The sequence below is a fragment of the Solanum verrucosum genome, unplaced genomic scaffold (assembly GCF_900185275.1).
Source record: "Solanum verrucosum unplaced genomic scaffold, falcon-dt-bn FXZP01000261.1, whole genome shotgun sequence".
Classification (NCBI taxonomy): domain Eukaryota; kingdom Viridiplantae; phylum Streptophyta; class Magnoliopsida; order Solanales; family Solanaceae; genus Solanum; species Solanum verrucosum.
Window position 1 is genome coordinate 1,352,777 of NW_026019969.1, and position 15,607 is coordinate 1,368,383.

A 15,607-nucleotide genomic window follows, 5' to 3' on the forward strand; every position below is an offset into this window, starting at 1 on the left:
GCAAATCCAACAAACGTCAATCTCTTTTTGGTCAAGTTTTTTTTGTAATACTTGAGGTTTGGTGTTAACTCATGTATTTGTTTATAAAAATATAGTATTAATGTATTTAATTATACTTGTATTGCCTAATCAATCTTTTAAATTGGATAGATTACTTATGTTTCCAGATATATTTGTATGCACAAATCACCATTTCAACTTGTGTTAATATTACAATACAAGTATCTATGTATTATGTATTCTACTATATATAATTTTGACAATCACACTAACCTCAATCTCTTTTTGCTCATGTTCCTCCTTTACTACTTTTTTTTGTATCACTATAACCATTGTAATGGAGAAAACAAAACAATTCTTCAATCGAACCCCTATAAAAATAGATGAAAATATAGATGAATACAAATATAATCTTCATAAAAAAGAGAGAAAAAGTCAATTAAAAGATACTTGATGAATTCAAATCACAAAAATTGTTCCTAGAATCATCAGAAAAATCTTAAATTGGAAGGAATATGGGAGGAAAATATTGAGAATATGTGATATATGAATATTGATGAAAGAGAATGTATTAATGAGGATAAAAATGAAAAATTGATCACATAAAATGTGCCTAGACATAGTTAATTATCCTTGTGATAATAATTTTCCTATTTAATATTTAATAACTTTCCTGATTATTTGTATACAATTAACTTTGCTATTTATTGTATAGTTATATCCATAAAACATTAAAAAAAAAAAAAAAACTAAAGCTATTTGTTTTAAATATATATTGGTGTTTGCCATACTCTGTAGTTTTTCCTAAAAAAAGATCAATGATCGATAACGAAAAATGCTTTCAGTATGGACATCTTAATGGACCTCTTCACATTAAATTTGCGCAAACAAAAGTAATTAACAACTTAAATATCTAAAAATCATATTAAAATTTAGTCACATTTCTAAATTTTACTTATATCACATAATTTTTTTTAAAAAAAATACTAAAATACATGGGCACCTGTGTCTAGTAATTAAAAGAAGAGGCAATAAAAAATAAAAATAAAATATGCAACAAAATGATGTCTGAGCCCGGGTTCGAACCGGGGACCTCTAGTGTGTGAGACTAGCGTGATAACCGACTACACCACCCAGACTTGCTTGTCAATGCACAAATTTGAATTTATATAAACTGCAGATGTTGTTCACTCCGTTGGGGGATCAAATGAATAATTTGCTGCAAGATCAAAATTTTGCCAAGTCATTTATATTTTTATGTTTTGCTTTCCAATTTAAATATCAAATTTGCGACTTGTATGCTTAGAAGGGTGAGACATTGTAATTAATAAAGTGAGACATTGATATTTATTACTATATTAATAGATGAGATGATATGTTCAATTGTTGTTTTTATTTATTCAATATATGCTCATGCAGGAAGATCATCGTCATTTGTGGAATTTATTCAAGGGAAAAGGGTCAAAAATGTCTTTAAACTATGTGAAATGAACAAAAATGTCCTATGTTTATGACATGTGGATGTCTGTTAGTATAAAGGGTATATATGCTCTAATTTTTGGACGGTAAGGACACCAATGTCCCAAAAGTATGACGGAGGGTATCCGTATACCATTTACAATAGTTCGGGGGTATATTTGTCCTTTTTCCCGCTTAAAATGCTCTTACCGTCAATATTTTGGCTCAAAAATGCCCTTAAACAATGCAAATGGAACAAAAATGACCTCCGTTTGTAGTTTGGTCCAAAATGCCTTTATTGTTATTTAATGGGTCAAAAATGCTCATTTTCCAAATAAATATATTATTGTTTTCTTTTTGACACATTCTTTTTAAATTAATGTTATGTAAAAAAATTAGCAAATGTTTATCTTACTTCAATTACAGAAAAAAAATCAAAAATGAAAATATTTCTTATTTTATTATCATTATATAAATATAAATTAATGATGGATATATTGTGATCTTATATATATGACATATATTTATATGTCGAAAGGGTATATGAAGTTATTCTATTTTAATTGATAAAATGAGATTAAGAAGAAAAAAATATTTCCTACATTTTTATTTGTTAAAGTTATTTTAGAAGAAAGAAAACAAGAACAGTGTTCTTTAATAATATTTTAATTAGGAAGAAGATGTGTTTAAAAAGAAAAAATAATATATTTATTCGGAAAAGGGCATTTTGACCCATTTTGTAACTATATGGGCATTTCTGGACCAAAGTATTGACTGCAAGGGTATTTTTGAACCAAAGTATTGACGATAAAACCATTTTTGAGCCAAACTATAAACGGAGGACATTTTTGTTCATTTCGTATAGTTTAAGGATATTTTTTACCCTTTATTCAGATGAAACAAATTGTTTGGGTTTCATATGTTCAAGAAATTTTACTACATTTTAAAATTCATTGATTCAAACTTCATGACTTTTTTTTAAGTTTGAATTGCACTTTTGTGAACTTAAAAATAATAATTGAAGTTCAATTAGTTTAAACTCAATTTAAATCTTCAGAAAATTTATTGAAGTTTGAATTGTGACAACTTGAAATTTTGTATAAAGGTGATGGTGTCGCTTTCAAATAAATAAAATAAGAGCAAGAGAGTTATTGTAATTAAAATGGATTTTTCAATTCAATGGGTGGTTAAGCATCTCGTTGATTATAAACTTTATGATATTCGTTTATAGAGACATACAACAATATATTTAGTATAGCTGTTTCTAATAAATTATCAACTATTCCTTATAGAAATGACATGACATATTTAAAAAAGATTGAATGATTTTAATATTAGTTTAAGAATATTTAAAAAATATTTAAAAGGTGTCCTTAACTTCATTTCAAATTTTCAAACTTCCTCAATTTTCCGCTCCTCCAGTCCTTCGCCGGAACCACCATCACCACCGCCGGGAAACACACGAACACTAACAGAGTGGGTTATGCAAACGAGTCTAGACGAAATGTTGAGTCAACCTCAGCAGCAAATTCTAGAGCAAAACGATGATGTATCGGAGCTGGAAGAAATAGAGGAAGAAGTGAACCAAATGGCTGAGAGAATAGCAGAGTACCGGGGAGCAATTTCGGTTCAGCTCAAAACTACTGTCTCTTCCATTCTTACCGCTCAGAGACCCGTTTTGGGCACCCATTTTGACGATGGGTCCGAATCTCAATCTGGGTACTCCAGCGATCCAAGCTCCGGTACGTTTCGTGGGTTTTCTCAATTATGTTATTCTAAATTTATCAGATGCATAATGTCTTAATTCCATATATTTGCTCTGGAATGTTCGAAAAGGCCATTCAACTGTTTCTGAAACTGTGTTTGTGTAGAAAAAGCGGTGAATAGAGGCCCAATTTGATTGATTTAATGTTTTGACAAAACCTAAGAACGCCATTTTCTGATTTCAAGTCATTGTGTGGTGTTTGAATGGATATAAATTTGGTGAAATGTAATATTAGTGCGAAGAACTATGATAAGTGAAGGTGTTAGAAGAAGGTAGACCGAAAGTTATGTCTCCGAACACCTACAATTTCTTGGAATCCACGAAGACTTAGCAAAAAATGAGACACAATGAAAAAATGATCTATACAGGCTGCTCAGCCCCTCTACTCTTCTCCACTTAAATATCAGGTTTTTATTTGTTGCAGAGTTCGAGCTCAGTGATGTGCCATGAGTGCTAAATGCACTCTAATCAAATCTTCTCATTAGTGTTTAATATTTGACAATAGTAGGAGCATCAAACCACAGTGTACAATGTTTTATCGCGACAGTCCAAAGATAGTCTACCATATGTTACTAGTTTACTAGATTACTGTATTCAGGAACTTTTTGTTTTGTTTGTAATTGTTATCTTGATCTCTTTACAGATGTTGAAGGACCAATTGAATCTGGTAATATTGCCATTTTAGCTGGAGATGAGCAGAAAGTACAGCTCCTTAAACAGAAGATTTCGGAGAATGCCTCTGCCATACCTGTTGTATTGACTAGGATGAAGGAATGTATGAAAATGATTGATAAATTACCATCGTGCAATGGACTCATCCATCCTGCCTTTAAAAGAAAACGGATTTATTGAGAGTTGTTAGTGTGGCATTATAGATGTAGGCAGACCATGGCAAAGTTCACACTTATTGTAAGGTAGACTTGCCTATGTAAGTTTCATGAAGCGTAGTCATAATAAAATAGATCGCAGTATATTTGATTGATTGATATGATATTCATGAAGCTCATCACAATCTGTAGCCCTGCTAAATGCTACAAAGTTAACATGTCATCAGCTAGATTATTTCAGTCAATAGCTAAAGCATTTTAGAGAAACAAGTAAGATACAAATGGAGATGTAATTACCCACCAAATCTGAATCCTCTCAATGGAAATCCAACAGTATGTGTACAAGGTATGAAATTCATAGAGTACAGATATACTAACAGATTTTGCTTGTATAACTTAAGAGAGAGTCCCAACCTAACGCCAGCTGAACAGGAGCCCTTTGAATCATACACGAAACAGATGTGTCACAGATGGTAGTAAAGGACATTAACAAGTCACAGCAAGCTGTTACACTTGATATTCCTAAACTTAGATTGTGATTGCTTTACAACTTATTACATCATCATCAGATATTGACTTTGGAATGGAAGTGCTCACTAACACACCATCCATGTTCCTTGCGTTTTCAACATTAAAAACAACGGTGCTAAGGCCCTTTCCAATAATAAAGATATTATTCCCCACCGCTACAAGCCGACAGGGAGGCTTTGTCAATAGGGGTGACAATCTCCCAACTGCCACCCATTCCCTAATATCCTTTTGCCACATCATCAACCTGGTACCTGAAGACTGATCTAACACATAAAGCGTCCCATCTACGACAACTGCTGGACCATACCAACCTGATACTAATTCAGAAGCTGCCAGCTGCCATGTGTTGCTTGATGGTTCATAGACAAATGCAGACACTAAAGAAGATAGAGGCGAAGAACCCCCGCGAATGTAAATCTTCCCACCCAAGACTACAGAATCTTCAATATCAGGGAAAATGTTAGGGTTTTCATGCAAAGTCCAACTTGTTGTTTCCGTGTTGTAAGTTTCCCAGGAAGGTAAATTATTGGAATTTGGCCCTATTCCCCCAATTGCATAGATTTTTTCATCTAACACTTCAGATACACAGTAGCACCTGGGAAAAAAGACGATTCAGATAAGCTATGGTGTATTGCCCAATTAAACAATGAAGTTTAAGAAGGCTAACTTGAATGACTATAATAATATGTAACTGGTAGACTCTTATTCTCATCAGTAAGTGAAGGGTGGAACTGCATGGTAGTAACCGAGAAAAACTTATACAACAACATACATTCACCAAATGGGAAAGACACCAGCCTAGGAGGAAACACAATAATCACAGCGAATAAAATCCCAATAAGCAAAAGAGCCAAATGGTTTCTCATGCAACTAAGCAATCAACTCATGCCTGCTCTAAAGGTCTTCTGAAGCCTAACCTATAAGTTCCATAACAAAACTGATCTCTGTAAAGATTAATGTTCCTAAAAGGAAATGCAAAAATGTGGAAGATAGAGGTTATGCAGAACAACTTCAGGATTTTACTAACTCATTAGCTCTGGCTTAGATAGTTTGTATAGTTAGCTAGAGATTTTTTTGTAAGCTCAAATGCCATATCTTGTAAATTATGCATCTTCTTGATGCTGTTATTAATACCACTTATCTTATCCAAAAAAAAAAACCATACAAGCATTTGGAGATTGAGTACACAGAAAAAAAAATGGCAAGTGAATATTAGTTATAGGTTGAGTCAAAAACTCAAAATGCTTCCATAAAAGCAAGTTGGAAAAATACCTTGGAACCACCAAGGAAGTAGCTTGATTCCACTTATTCATGGCAGCATCATAGCAATAGACTTCGTTAGTAGCATCTTCAATCCAGCCACATCCACCGAATAGGAATAGTTTCTTCCCTAACACTTCAAAGCCTACACCTTTTCTCCTTATGCAGCGATGTGGAAGTCCTAGAATGGGCTTCCATCCCCTTTTTAATCGAGTTGGGTCCAAAACATAACAACACAGCTGTTCAGACTTGTCTCTACCTAAGGCATAAATCCAACTCTCCTGGAGATCATGTTTTTTTCTATAGGAGTACCACTCTTCACCACTAACCAAGTCTCTCCATTTTCTTGACACACATTTCAGAAGCACATGATGCCTTCGAGGAACCCTTGCCAAGCAGAAAAGTGCAATGTCATCAGGAAGCCCAGGAATTAATCGTGATGCCTCTGGATCCAACTCACTATTATCCCCCGAACCACTGTCCTCAACATCCACAGACTGGTCATTATCCAAACTATATACGATCTCAACAAAATTCTCCGATTCAGAATACACCTGTTCCGTGTTTGTTCCTGTACCCTACAAAGCAGAGATCCACAAGCTAATCAATATCAGTAAAGCTGCTCTATCTTGTACACGAGCCAAAACCAATCAATCTTATTAGATCCAAAAGTACATTAGGGAGAATGTTAAGATTTAACACTAAAGAAGATTTAACACTAAAGAAATATACAGTATTCTTTTTCATTTGGTGATCAAGAGCTCGAAAAATATTCACTATATTGAATCCCTTAATATTGATCAGCTTTTTAGGCGCATTTCACTCCAATACTCAATAATTCATACACTAACCATTCTCTAAAACTACAAGTTTTATAATAATCTCACACTTATCTTTACATTGACAACCCATTTTTTTTCCGGAGGAATTAAGGTACAGGAAATCAAGATGTGGTAAAATCTCTGGTACCAATTTAGCTAAAATTCAGAAAACAAAGATCACAATGTTCAGTATAACTTTATCATCAGCACTAAAACAAACGAAAATTCAAAGTTCAGATCCCTCAAATTCAGAGATCCAGAACTGTACAAAACAAAACCCAATTCAATAAAAAAAGGATACAAATTCTACGACCCTTTTTTGTGAGAAATTGAATACAAACCAATAGATCAGATACAAAATTTCATTTACATTTTTTTTTCCTTCCACAATTCACCTCTTAATCAATTCAATTTTTTTTTAAAAAAAAATAGCAAGAACTGACCTGTGAGTTACTGGGAGCGGCTTTGCAGGACTGCATTTGACGATCTCAGACGAAACAAGAAGGATGAAAGTATGAGAAGTCGAAAGGAACAATTTACAATTTCTTAAGGGGGAAGATACGTAATTTGTAATTCTTCTGTGGTTGAAACTATAAATTGTAGGAGTTGTGTGTTGATTGGGCATTTGGGCTGAATCAATTTAGAGGGCCTTTATTGGCGGAATACTTAAGATCCTTTTGCGATACATAAATTTATGTCTGATGTAGTTCGGTAGAAACTAACTTAAGACATAACTTATAGGTTATGAAGTTCTTTAAGGTATAACATTTTAAAACTGAACTTATGTTTCTATCGACACAAATTCACTAAGTTATAGCTTGTAAGGCACAATTGGTGGGTTATGATGTCTCTAACAATATAATTAAGTTTCGTAAGAATAAAGTGCATAACTTATAAAAAGTAATTTTTTGTCATACAATTTTCTTTTCTCGTGGTCGGTGATATTTTTGACCACTTTTTTTATTATTTAAAATATTAAAGGTTAAAAATTTAAGATCACCAATTTGATGGATAAAATTAAGGCAAAAGAGCATTTGTACCCAAAAAGGGAAACTATTTACAAGCGGTTACCTACTTACTTTCATACCCCTCTATTTTTAATTACTAATTCGTTTAGTGCTTGATACCATCAATATATATATATACACACTCTGATGGTATCAAAGAGGAAGAAGCAGTGCTTCAGTGAAAACCATAATCAATTACTCCATGATACGATACTCTAATGACATCAAGGAGGAAGAGTCAGTGTTTCAATGAGAAGACTATTCATTATTGTTTGATACTATCAAGGTATATAGATACCATCAGAGTATATAAATACCATCGAAGTAAATTGTATCATCAGTGGTTCAGTGAATAGAACAAGGAGGGTAATCGGATAATTAGTTTGGATTGTAAGTCCAATCAGGATAAATATATTAGGTTGGGTCCAATTTAGGTAAATACTTTACCTAATGAGTCTAATTTGTGTAATTTTCTCTAAAATTAAAAATCATCCCAAAATAGAGCCATTCTTACAAATAACACTTTGGTTCTGATTTTTGCAAAATAATTTTGGAAGAGATCTTTGTGCGTTTGGATTAGTTTCGAAAAACTTCTTTTGAAAATAGTTTTGCTTGGATTATGAAGGAAGTAAAGAAATATAACTGCAACCCATGGATTGTAAATTATTATTTCAAGATAATTTGATGAGTCAATAAAACATGACCGCTTTACTTTGGCAGGATAGTGAACTAAAGAAATTTAAACCCATGGCATTTCGAAATCAAAGCATTATTTTGCAGCATTTTTATTCTAATATAGTGAATGCAGAAGATGAAACTTGTAAAAAAAAACAACCATTTTAACTTGCAACAATCATAAGATTGATCAATGTAACAATGGCAATGCCTCTTCTGGCGGGTTATATATAAAGGTGAGATGAGAGTTACAGAGACAATAGCGGGATAGTTTTGTATAATAGTTATAAAATATAGATACATCATACTCTTCCACAATTAAAACAACTATCTTTATTCTATTTCGCGACCTCTATAGAACTTATTTGAGCTCTTCTGCAATTTTACATAGTCCTCTTTTTTCATTAGACCTGACATGGATTAGAGCTTTGGTTGGAATACAGGTTGTTTTCTGGCTGGCCTCAATAAAGCCTCTTGAGTCAATGACACTACAAGCTAGAGATCAGAAAGCATTAACAATAAGCATATTAACAAAGCAAGAACATATAAAAGACTTTGGTAGCTCAGACATCAACACTTCTCAGGTCTAGTACTTTACCTCTCCCTTCCTATTAAACATTTGGCCAGTCACAAAGCCACGTGCATTATAAGCAGTCGGACTATGCATCTATAAAATGATAGTTAGAAGGAAGATTACTAGTAATGAAAACCACTAATAAAAGGGAGACAATTCTTAAAAAACATCATAAGTTTTTTTAACTTTTCCTTCTTACCACAAACAATATCCAATCATCAGCTCTCAAAGGTCTGTGAAACCAAATCCTGGAAAAGGTAAATAGAAGCGGAGATATAAGTACAGTTGCATGTCAAATGTCTGTCTTTAACTAAAGATAAAGGACATAAACGATTTGGTGATAACATGGAAAGAGTTGGGAAGCATTTCACGAAGAAATTATATACACTGCTCCGGCAAACATTGACATATTCCCCATAATATAAAGTTGATACATTAAAGGAAAAAAAAAATGATCTAAGAGTTGTTCGAACTCACGAATGATCCAGACTAACTTTAGCTATCTTGAAACCCTTCCTTCGATGAGGATTCAGACTCACAGTATTAAAGATTAGATCTGATGCATATGCTGCAACACATCTGCAACCAGCATAAATATTGCATTAAAAGATGCACACTGCAATATGGCCTCATTCTGCATAAATATAAAAACTTTTGTATGCTAAGATATTACAAGTTCCTGATTTTAATTTCTTTTATGTTCCCTTTTGATGGTAAATATGCACCTACAAGTAAGAAACATGATTTTGAAGAAAAAAATATACAATTTTGAGGCACCAATATTAGTTATACATGGTCCCAAGTGGCAGTGGCAGTGGCGGCTCAAGCTAATTAGTGGCCTAAAGCCAAAAATAAGTTGGAGACCTAAATTTTAATTATTTTCTTCATCTGAGATTCAAGTTATTTCTTTCTTTTTAATATAAAAAGTTTTATTTTTTTACGATCTTAGACTAAAGATATATATATACCAAAATATTTTTTAATCTTGTGGTCTTAAACATATCATGTGGAAGTTAAATTTAAAAATTGATCCATAAAAAAAAAACATTTTTTAATGTTTCGAAACAAATTAAAACATTCTTTATTTTTTTTTTGTTAAAAAAAGCTTAAGATAATTTTATTATTACTAAAAAATTAGGCCCTTCGATTTGGGGGCCTAAGGCATATGCCTCATCTTTAAAGGCATTGAGCCACCCCTGCCAAGTGGGAGTATACCCAGAGAAGTGCAGATAACAAACTTGTGTTCATTTCGTACCCCAAGTCCCCAAGTGTCCATTAGAACTCTTTCTCTAACTCAATAACAAATCTACTCATGAGAGTCTCTCGCTGAGATAAGATGGGGATGCTAAACTGCCTGCGTTGCTCCTTTTAATTATGAGCTCAGCTAATTAAATGAAAGAACTGATAGCTTACCTATGTAAAGCCTGGTCATCTGAAAGTTTTCCTTTTGCTCTAAACCAATATCTCAAACTGTGTAGGAAAGAGATGACGCAAACATGATGAGGATACTACTATATACAAGCTTACATGCACTTTAAGTTTGGTTAATTAAAGTTGCTACCGCAAAAGGGAAACAGATAGCTGAAAGCATGACTAACCTTGGAGGAGACTTGGTGTGACTAGTGGCATTATTAGGTTCACAAAACCTTATTTCTATTGGCCAGGGTACAAAATTTGCAGTAGCAACCTTATTTCGGTATGTCCTGTCAAAATTCACTGTTAGTATCACCAAACCAAGGATCCCAAAAATAAGTAACCACAAACTGAATAAAAAAGCTTTATGCATCTTCTAATTTTCAGATCTCAGGACATATGATATGCCTGAAAAGTCAGGCTTGCAGAGAGAATTATTTAATGAGACTCGGGACTAGGCAAAAACGTGTACTACTGCATCCATTTTGAAGCCAAAGTATTCAAGAGATATAAGACAGCTCATGCTGGAGAAGTTACACTTCCGAAGGCACAAGTTCAGTAATGTAAATGGTTTCCTCGAGGCAAATACTTTAAAGCTTATGCACCACACTATTTACAATACATTATCAGATAGTATACGTGTGCACCAAATTATAACAGATTTAAAACATCATAGCATGATGGCATAACAGTGGGAAGAGTCTGACCTGGGAAGCCGAGGATCAGTCTTGCGCATTTCTCTCAAATCTTCCAGTGATAAAAGCTGTAATTGGATTTCAACGAAAGCATAAGGAGAAGAGGCTCGGAGCACAGTTGCAGATATAGCAGAGCTCATGGAATTGTAAGAAGGTTACCGTTTCTGGATCAGGCACATTAGGCATTTTTTCTTCCTGGTGATCAAATCCATCTTCATCTTTCTGTCACATTATGTACCAATAATAAATGCAGTTTTAAGAAAAATATTACAAACATAACAATCAGTATAAATATAATGGTGTAATGAACACATAAAAGTGTGTCATGTAAAGTTGCATGGACCAAAAAGTTACTACAGTATTCCAGGCAAAAACAAGTGTCCATCAAAGTCCCAATCATCATTGTAAGTCTAGGGTTTTTGTGGGGGCAGTAGTTGAACCAGGAAAAGATCAGAATAGGGTATTCCATGGTAGGATCAAAACGAGCAGAACAAACCATTTCAGAAATGACTGAAAGTTGATGAGCCGATCCAATTGTCTTCACTAGTGAAGCTTGCTAACTTTCAACTTTCTTCATAATTTTGTGAGATTTGAAGGTTAAAAATTAATATCAATATGTCATGTCAACATGATATTCACAAATGAAGAAGGTGAACAATAGTTTAAAATAAATCCAAGTTATGTTGAATTCTTTCAAAACTATGCTTTCTATTCTGATTCTTCCTCCTGAATGCTTTTTTTTTCACAATTTGTAATTCTACCACAAATACTCATTACATAGCATGCAAGTTCATGCCTTCACATGAATCTAATCAACTTGCTAAAGAAAATCATATAAATCTAGGAAACATATTTACCCTGAATTACAAAAGTGAGCCATAAAAAAAGGTATTGCTAAGATGTGACCAACTTGATGAAAGGCTGATAATCACCTGAAATGAAGCTACCAATGTGAATACGATATTCCCTTTCTGAATTGCGTCCACCCTCCGTGTAGCAAAGCTCTTTCCATCACGTACACGGTAAACTTGATATATGATTGGAACTACAATCATAAGTGTGGGACTGGGTAAGATACAAGTTTTTAGTCAACCGGATTTACATTGGTACATGAAGAAGAGGTTTATGTAGATAATTCTGACTGGGATTAAACTCTCTTTACCCCCAGTGAACAGACTCCTCAGTCTGGAACACATGAGAAAGTAACAGAGTAATTAAGCCATATTAGCAAACTGTCCTCAATCGGCAATCATTTAGTAAGTCAATAAACAAAATGTATGTCATACATCAACGTCCAGACAGGGAAACACTTCAATCCAATACATGTTAGCCAATTATATACTCATAATTTGAGGAGAGCAATGGCGACAGGGAAAACATATAGAATCTAATATTTAAGGACAGCTTGTGAAGGATGATGATTCTTGTGGGATTACACTAGGTATATTGTTGTTGTTGTTGTGAAGGATGCTGATTCTTATATCTTGGCAAAAAACAGAAAGAGACATAAAATAAAAGAAAGTAAGGAACGCATGTAGTAAGTAGAGCTCAGCAAGCTGATACATACTAGAATGAGCAGACCCCAAAGCTTAATATTACTGTTGCATCCACACACCCACAGTGAAAAGACTGGATGTGATAATTATCTTAAACAAACATACCAACAAACTAGTTTCATCAAATCATAAAGTTGCACGCTCTGGCATAGGATTCCAAAGAACTCATAGATATGAGAATTAGCTATTTATTTCAGCTATAGCATAGGCATGCAACATTTAACGCTAGAAAGGTAAAAATAAAAAAGTGCTTAAAGCAACAAATAATAAAGGAAAGTTAATTACTGTCAGAATCTCCAATAAGAAGGAAGTAGGCATGCAAACTATGAACAATTTTGAGAAAATCGACAGTTTTTGATGCTGCAGCCAATGCCTGCATAGAGAATGTAATTATTCACAAAGAGGTGCCAAGTCATCTGAAGTTAAACTCCAATAAAAGTGAGTGGTGGAGAAAGAGGACATTTCAATTTTACCTGTCCAAGAAACTGACCTCCAAACACATTGTTATTTACAGGGGCATCTGGCAATGTTATACCTTGGAAAATGTTCACCTTCAACAGAACATTTATGTTAGAACTCCCAAATATTCCTCTTTTATAAGGGAACATTGAACTGGGAATTTAATGAAACATCAATGCTTCAGAAAAGAAATGTTCCAAAGGAAAACAATCTGCAAGAGCATGGTGATAGGAGAACAATTATCTTGCTCTACCAAATTATCTTGAACAAATTCAAGGATTCATAAGAATAAGTATCTTATTTCTTAAGCAAATCGAACCTTTAAAAGAACTAACAGAGCTTCCTATAGAAAGCATATAAAATAAATGGAATCGTGATCTCACAAAAGAAAGACAAGTGACTCGGAGTTCAATGTGCAATGGTAAAGAATGAAACATTATCACCAGCTATGCACCAAGAAGTTCCTCTTTTGCATAGATTTAGCAGAAATGACTGATGCTTTGAGGGAAAAGCAAACATATTTCTTGCATTGGACTTCATTGATTCCTGGGTGGCATAGAAGAGTCAAGTCCAGTGAGTTTTTCTGTATACACTCATTACCTCCTCAGTGCTGCAGCTTATTGAATAAAATTATTTCTTGGCAAAAAAGAAATGCAAACAGAAACTCACTAGTAGCCAACACCACTTATTAGCAGTACATTCCCGATGCAAGTCAATTAAGTCTCTACTCACTAACATGAAGTGAAACCCATTCGTCTTACAAACCGAACTGCTCACTAGTTAACACCATCAGCTATCAGGTCCAACCCATATCTCTCAATGGGGAGGAGGAGAAAGCAAGAGAATGTTCAAGTGTTAAGAATCAGTGTTACAGGTTTCAAAGCCAGAAATATAATGGAGATTAAACTCCCAACTGCATAAACTGGCATAGATGACTGAGTATAATTAACATAAAGAAGGAAAGAACAGAAACTTTACGGCCAACATATGAAGTAAATGGAATGAGAGGTCAACAAATAGGTTACAGAAGGCATAAATAGCATACCTCTCTAGGTTCCAAGTGCAATATGTGCTCCACAATGGCGCATGTATCTCTTTCTTTGTCTGCATTCCAAATTGATTTGGGCTGGAGCAGATTATTATGCTCATGAGGCAGCACTAAGCAGGTCAGCTGCCATTAGAGAAAGTTAGAACATAACTACAAAATTGGATGCAGAATCCCCAGGAATCATGAAATAACTACGGAAAAGAGAACTATTCCATGGTTGGAAAGAGGCAGTACCTTAGACAATGCGATCACCTCAGCAGGCTGTGTAGATGTTGTCAAACCTGCCATAACATATTGAACCTTGTAATCACCCAACACTTGAGACTGAAAGTCTAAAAGCAGTAGCACATGACTGTGCTACTAATGTAACAGATGCCAAAAAGAGCCTACAGAAAGGCAATAACTGAATCTAGACTCTGAAGCAAACAATAAAATATTTATACAGCAAAAGGTGATAACACTGAGTAGAGGCCATAACAGGACAAGATAGTCAATTCAAAAGATTCCTTAATTTAGGAAGTTGGGATCAAGAGAAAATCAAAAGGCAAAAATTTTACGAAGATGACAAGGAGCACCTCACCATGACCAAAATAATCAAATTTTTTCAGCTGGAATTCAAGACGATTTTCATCATCAACTTGGCTGAAACCGCAGACTTCTGCCTGGAAATAAGTTTACCATAACAATAGTAAAACTCAATCTTACGATTTTTGTTCACCATAAACTCAGTACAACAAAGCAAAAACAATACTCAAAATTACCTCTCCATCCCATATGAAGTAAATTCCATCCCCAGCTTCTCCTTCGCGGATAACATAATCTCCACGATCTGCAATGGTATCAAATATTAACAGCCTAGAAGAAAAGAGCTATACCTGAAAATCTGATATAACCCCTCTATATTCATTGACTATAAACTGATTAATCAAATGATGAATCTCCACAATTATGTTAATCCAACAACAACACACCCACTGTAACTCCACGAGTGGGATCTTGAGAGGGTAATGTGTACTCAGAACTTACCACTACATTAAAAATCTAAGGTAGAGCAGTGGTTTCCGATAGTCGTATTAATCCAGAAAACAAATTACTAAGTTCTAAGTAACTTCTGAAACTCACAACACTTACATAGAACAGAATACAGAAAAACTAGCAGCTAAATTTATGGGAACTCAGGAAAAATAAGAATGAATTTTACCATAACGTTTAACCTTGACAAGTTGGGCAATTTTTCTGAGGGAAGAACTGGGTAGCCTCTGCAACAATGGCACCTCACCCAAAAACTCAATCACTGCAAAAAAAAAAAAAAAAAAAAAACATTATAATTTCTTACAGAATTCCTTGAAAGGAGCATCACAAGAGGAATAAACAATCAAATTCACAACTCAAATAGTTCGGAATTTCATTCGGATTCTGAAACTTCACCAATAGAAGTAAAAATTAACCTGATTCAGTATCCATGATTGCCGAGCAAAATGAGTCAAAAGATATTTCAAGTCTTACAAATGAAATAAA

The 15,607-nt window shown here is 34.0% G+C and overlaps 3 protein-coding genes and 1 non-coding gene across 4 annotated transcripts; 1 reads left to right on the forward strand and 3 right to left on the reverse strand.

Annotated features, from left to right (window-relative positions):
• Nucleotides 1–1,065: 1,065 nt before the first annotated feature.
• TRNAV-CAC (transfer RNA valine (anticodon CAC)) lies at nucleotides 1,066–1,139 on the reverse strand. The gene has a single exon. It is a non-coding gene; the product is annotated as a tRNA-Val (tRNA).
• A 1,802-nt stretch (nucleotides 1,140–2,941) lies between these two features.
• LOC125816369 (uncharacterized) lies at nucleotides 2,942–4,075 on the forward strand. The gene is made up of 2 exons (XM_049495966.1): nucleotides 2,942–3,200; nucleotides 3,867–4,075. The coding sequence occupies exons 1-2, from the start codon at nucleotides 2,942–2,944 to the stop codon at nucleotides 4,073–4,075; spliced, it is 468 nt and encodes a 155-aa protein (XP_049351923.1).
• A 426-nt stretch (nucleotides 4,076–4,501) lies between these two features.
• On the reverse strand, nucleotides 4,502–7,224 carry LOC125816205 (F-box/kelch-repeat protein SKIP4). The gene is made up of 3 exons (XM_049495789.1): nucleotides 7,106–7,224; nucleotides 5,854–6,419; nucleotides 4,502–5,176 (listed from the first exon to the last, which is right to left on the reverse strand). Exons 1-3 carry the CDS (start codon nucleotides 7,139–7,141, stop codon nucleotides 4,579–4,581), a joined length of 1,200 nt encoding a protein of 399 aa, XP_049351746.1. The 5' UTR covers nucleotides 7,142–7,224; the 3' UTR covers nucleotides 4,502–4,578.
• A 1,306-nt stretch (nucleotides 7,225–8,530) lies between these two features.
• Nucleotides 8,531–15,607, reverse strand: LOC125816132 (acyl-CoA hydrolase 2-like). The gene is made up of 17 exons (XM_049495722.1): nucleotides 15,538–15,607; nucleotides 15,291–15,383; nucleotides 14,851–14,918; nucleotides 14,670–14,751; nucleotides 14,324–14,370; nucleotides 14,087–14,212; nucleotides 13,056–13,133; nucleotides 12,868–12,955; nucleotides 11,959–12,071; nucleotides 11,186–11,248; nucleotides 11,039–11,094; nucleotides 10,517–10,621; nucleotides 10,332–10,388; nucleotides 9,396–9,497; nucleotides 9,118–9,166; nucleotides 8,943–9,011; nucleotides 8,531–8,839 (listed from the first exon to the last, which is right to left on the reverse strand). The coding sequence occupies exons 1-17, from the start codon at nucleotides 15,551–15,553 to the stop codon at nucleotides 8,765–8,767; spliced, it is 1,287 nt and encodes a 428-aa protein (XP_049351679.1). The 5' UTR covers nucleotides 15,554–15,607; the 3' UTR covers nucleotides 8,531–8,764.

What these genes read in the sequence shown, in the direction of transcription:
- LOC125816369 (XM_049495966.1), top strand. Translation starts at nt 2,942, where the DNA reads ATGCAAACGAGTCTAGACGAAATGTTGAGTCAACCTCAGCAGCAAATT. An exon ending in CTCCAGCGATCCAAGCTCCG is followed by an intron (nt 3,201 to 3,866) that starts GTACGTTTCGTG and finishes ATCTCTTTACAG; the next exon opens with ATGTTGAAGGACCAATTGAA.
- LOC125816132 (XM_049495722.1), bottom strand. An exon ending in AAAGTTAGTCTGGATCATTC is followed by an intron (nt 9,167 to 9,395) that starts GTGAGTTCGAAC and finishes TACCTTTTCCAG; the next exon opens with GATTTGGTTTCACAGACCTT. An exon ending in ATGATTGGATATTGTTTGTG is followed by an intron (nt 9,012 to 9,117) that starts GTAAGAAGGAAA and finishes ATCATTTTATAG; the next exon opens with ATGCATAGTCCGACTGCTTA.
- LOC125816205 (XM_049495789.1), bottom strand. Translation starts at nt 7,141, where the DNA reads ATGCAGTCCTGCAAAGCCGCTCCCAGTAACTCACAG. An exon ending in CCGCTCCCAGTAACTCACAG is followed by an intron (nt 6,420 to 7,105) that starts GTCAGTTCTTGC and finishes TCTGCTTTGTAG; the next exon opens with GGTACAGGAACAAACACGGA. An exon ending in ACTTCCTTGGTGGTTCCAAG is followed by an intron (nt 5,177 to 5,853) that starts GTATTTTTCCAA and finishes CTTTTTTCCCAG; the next exon opens with GTGCTACTGTGTATCTGAAG.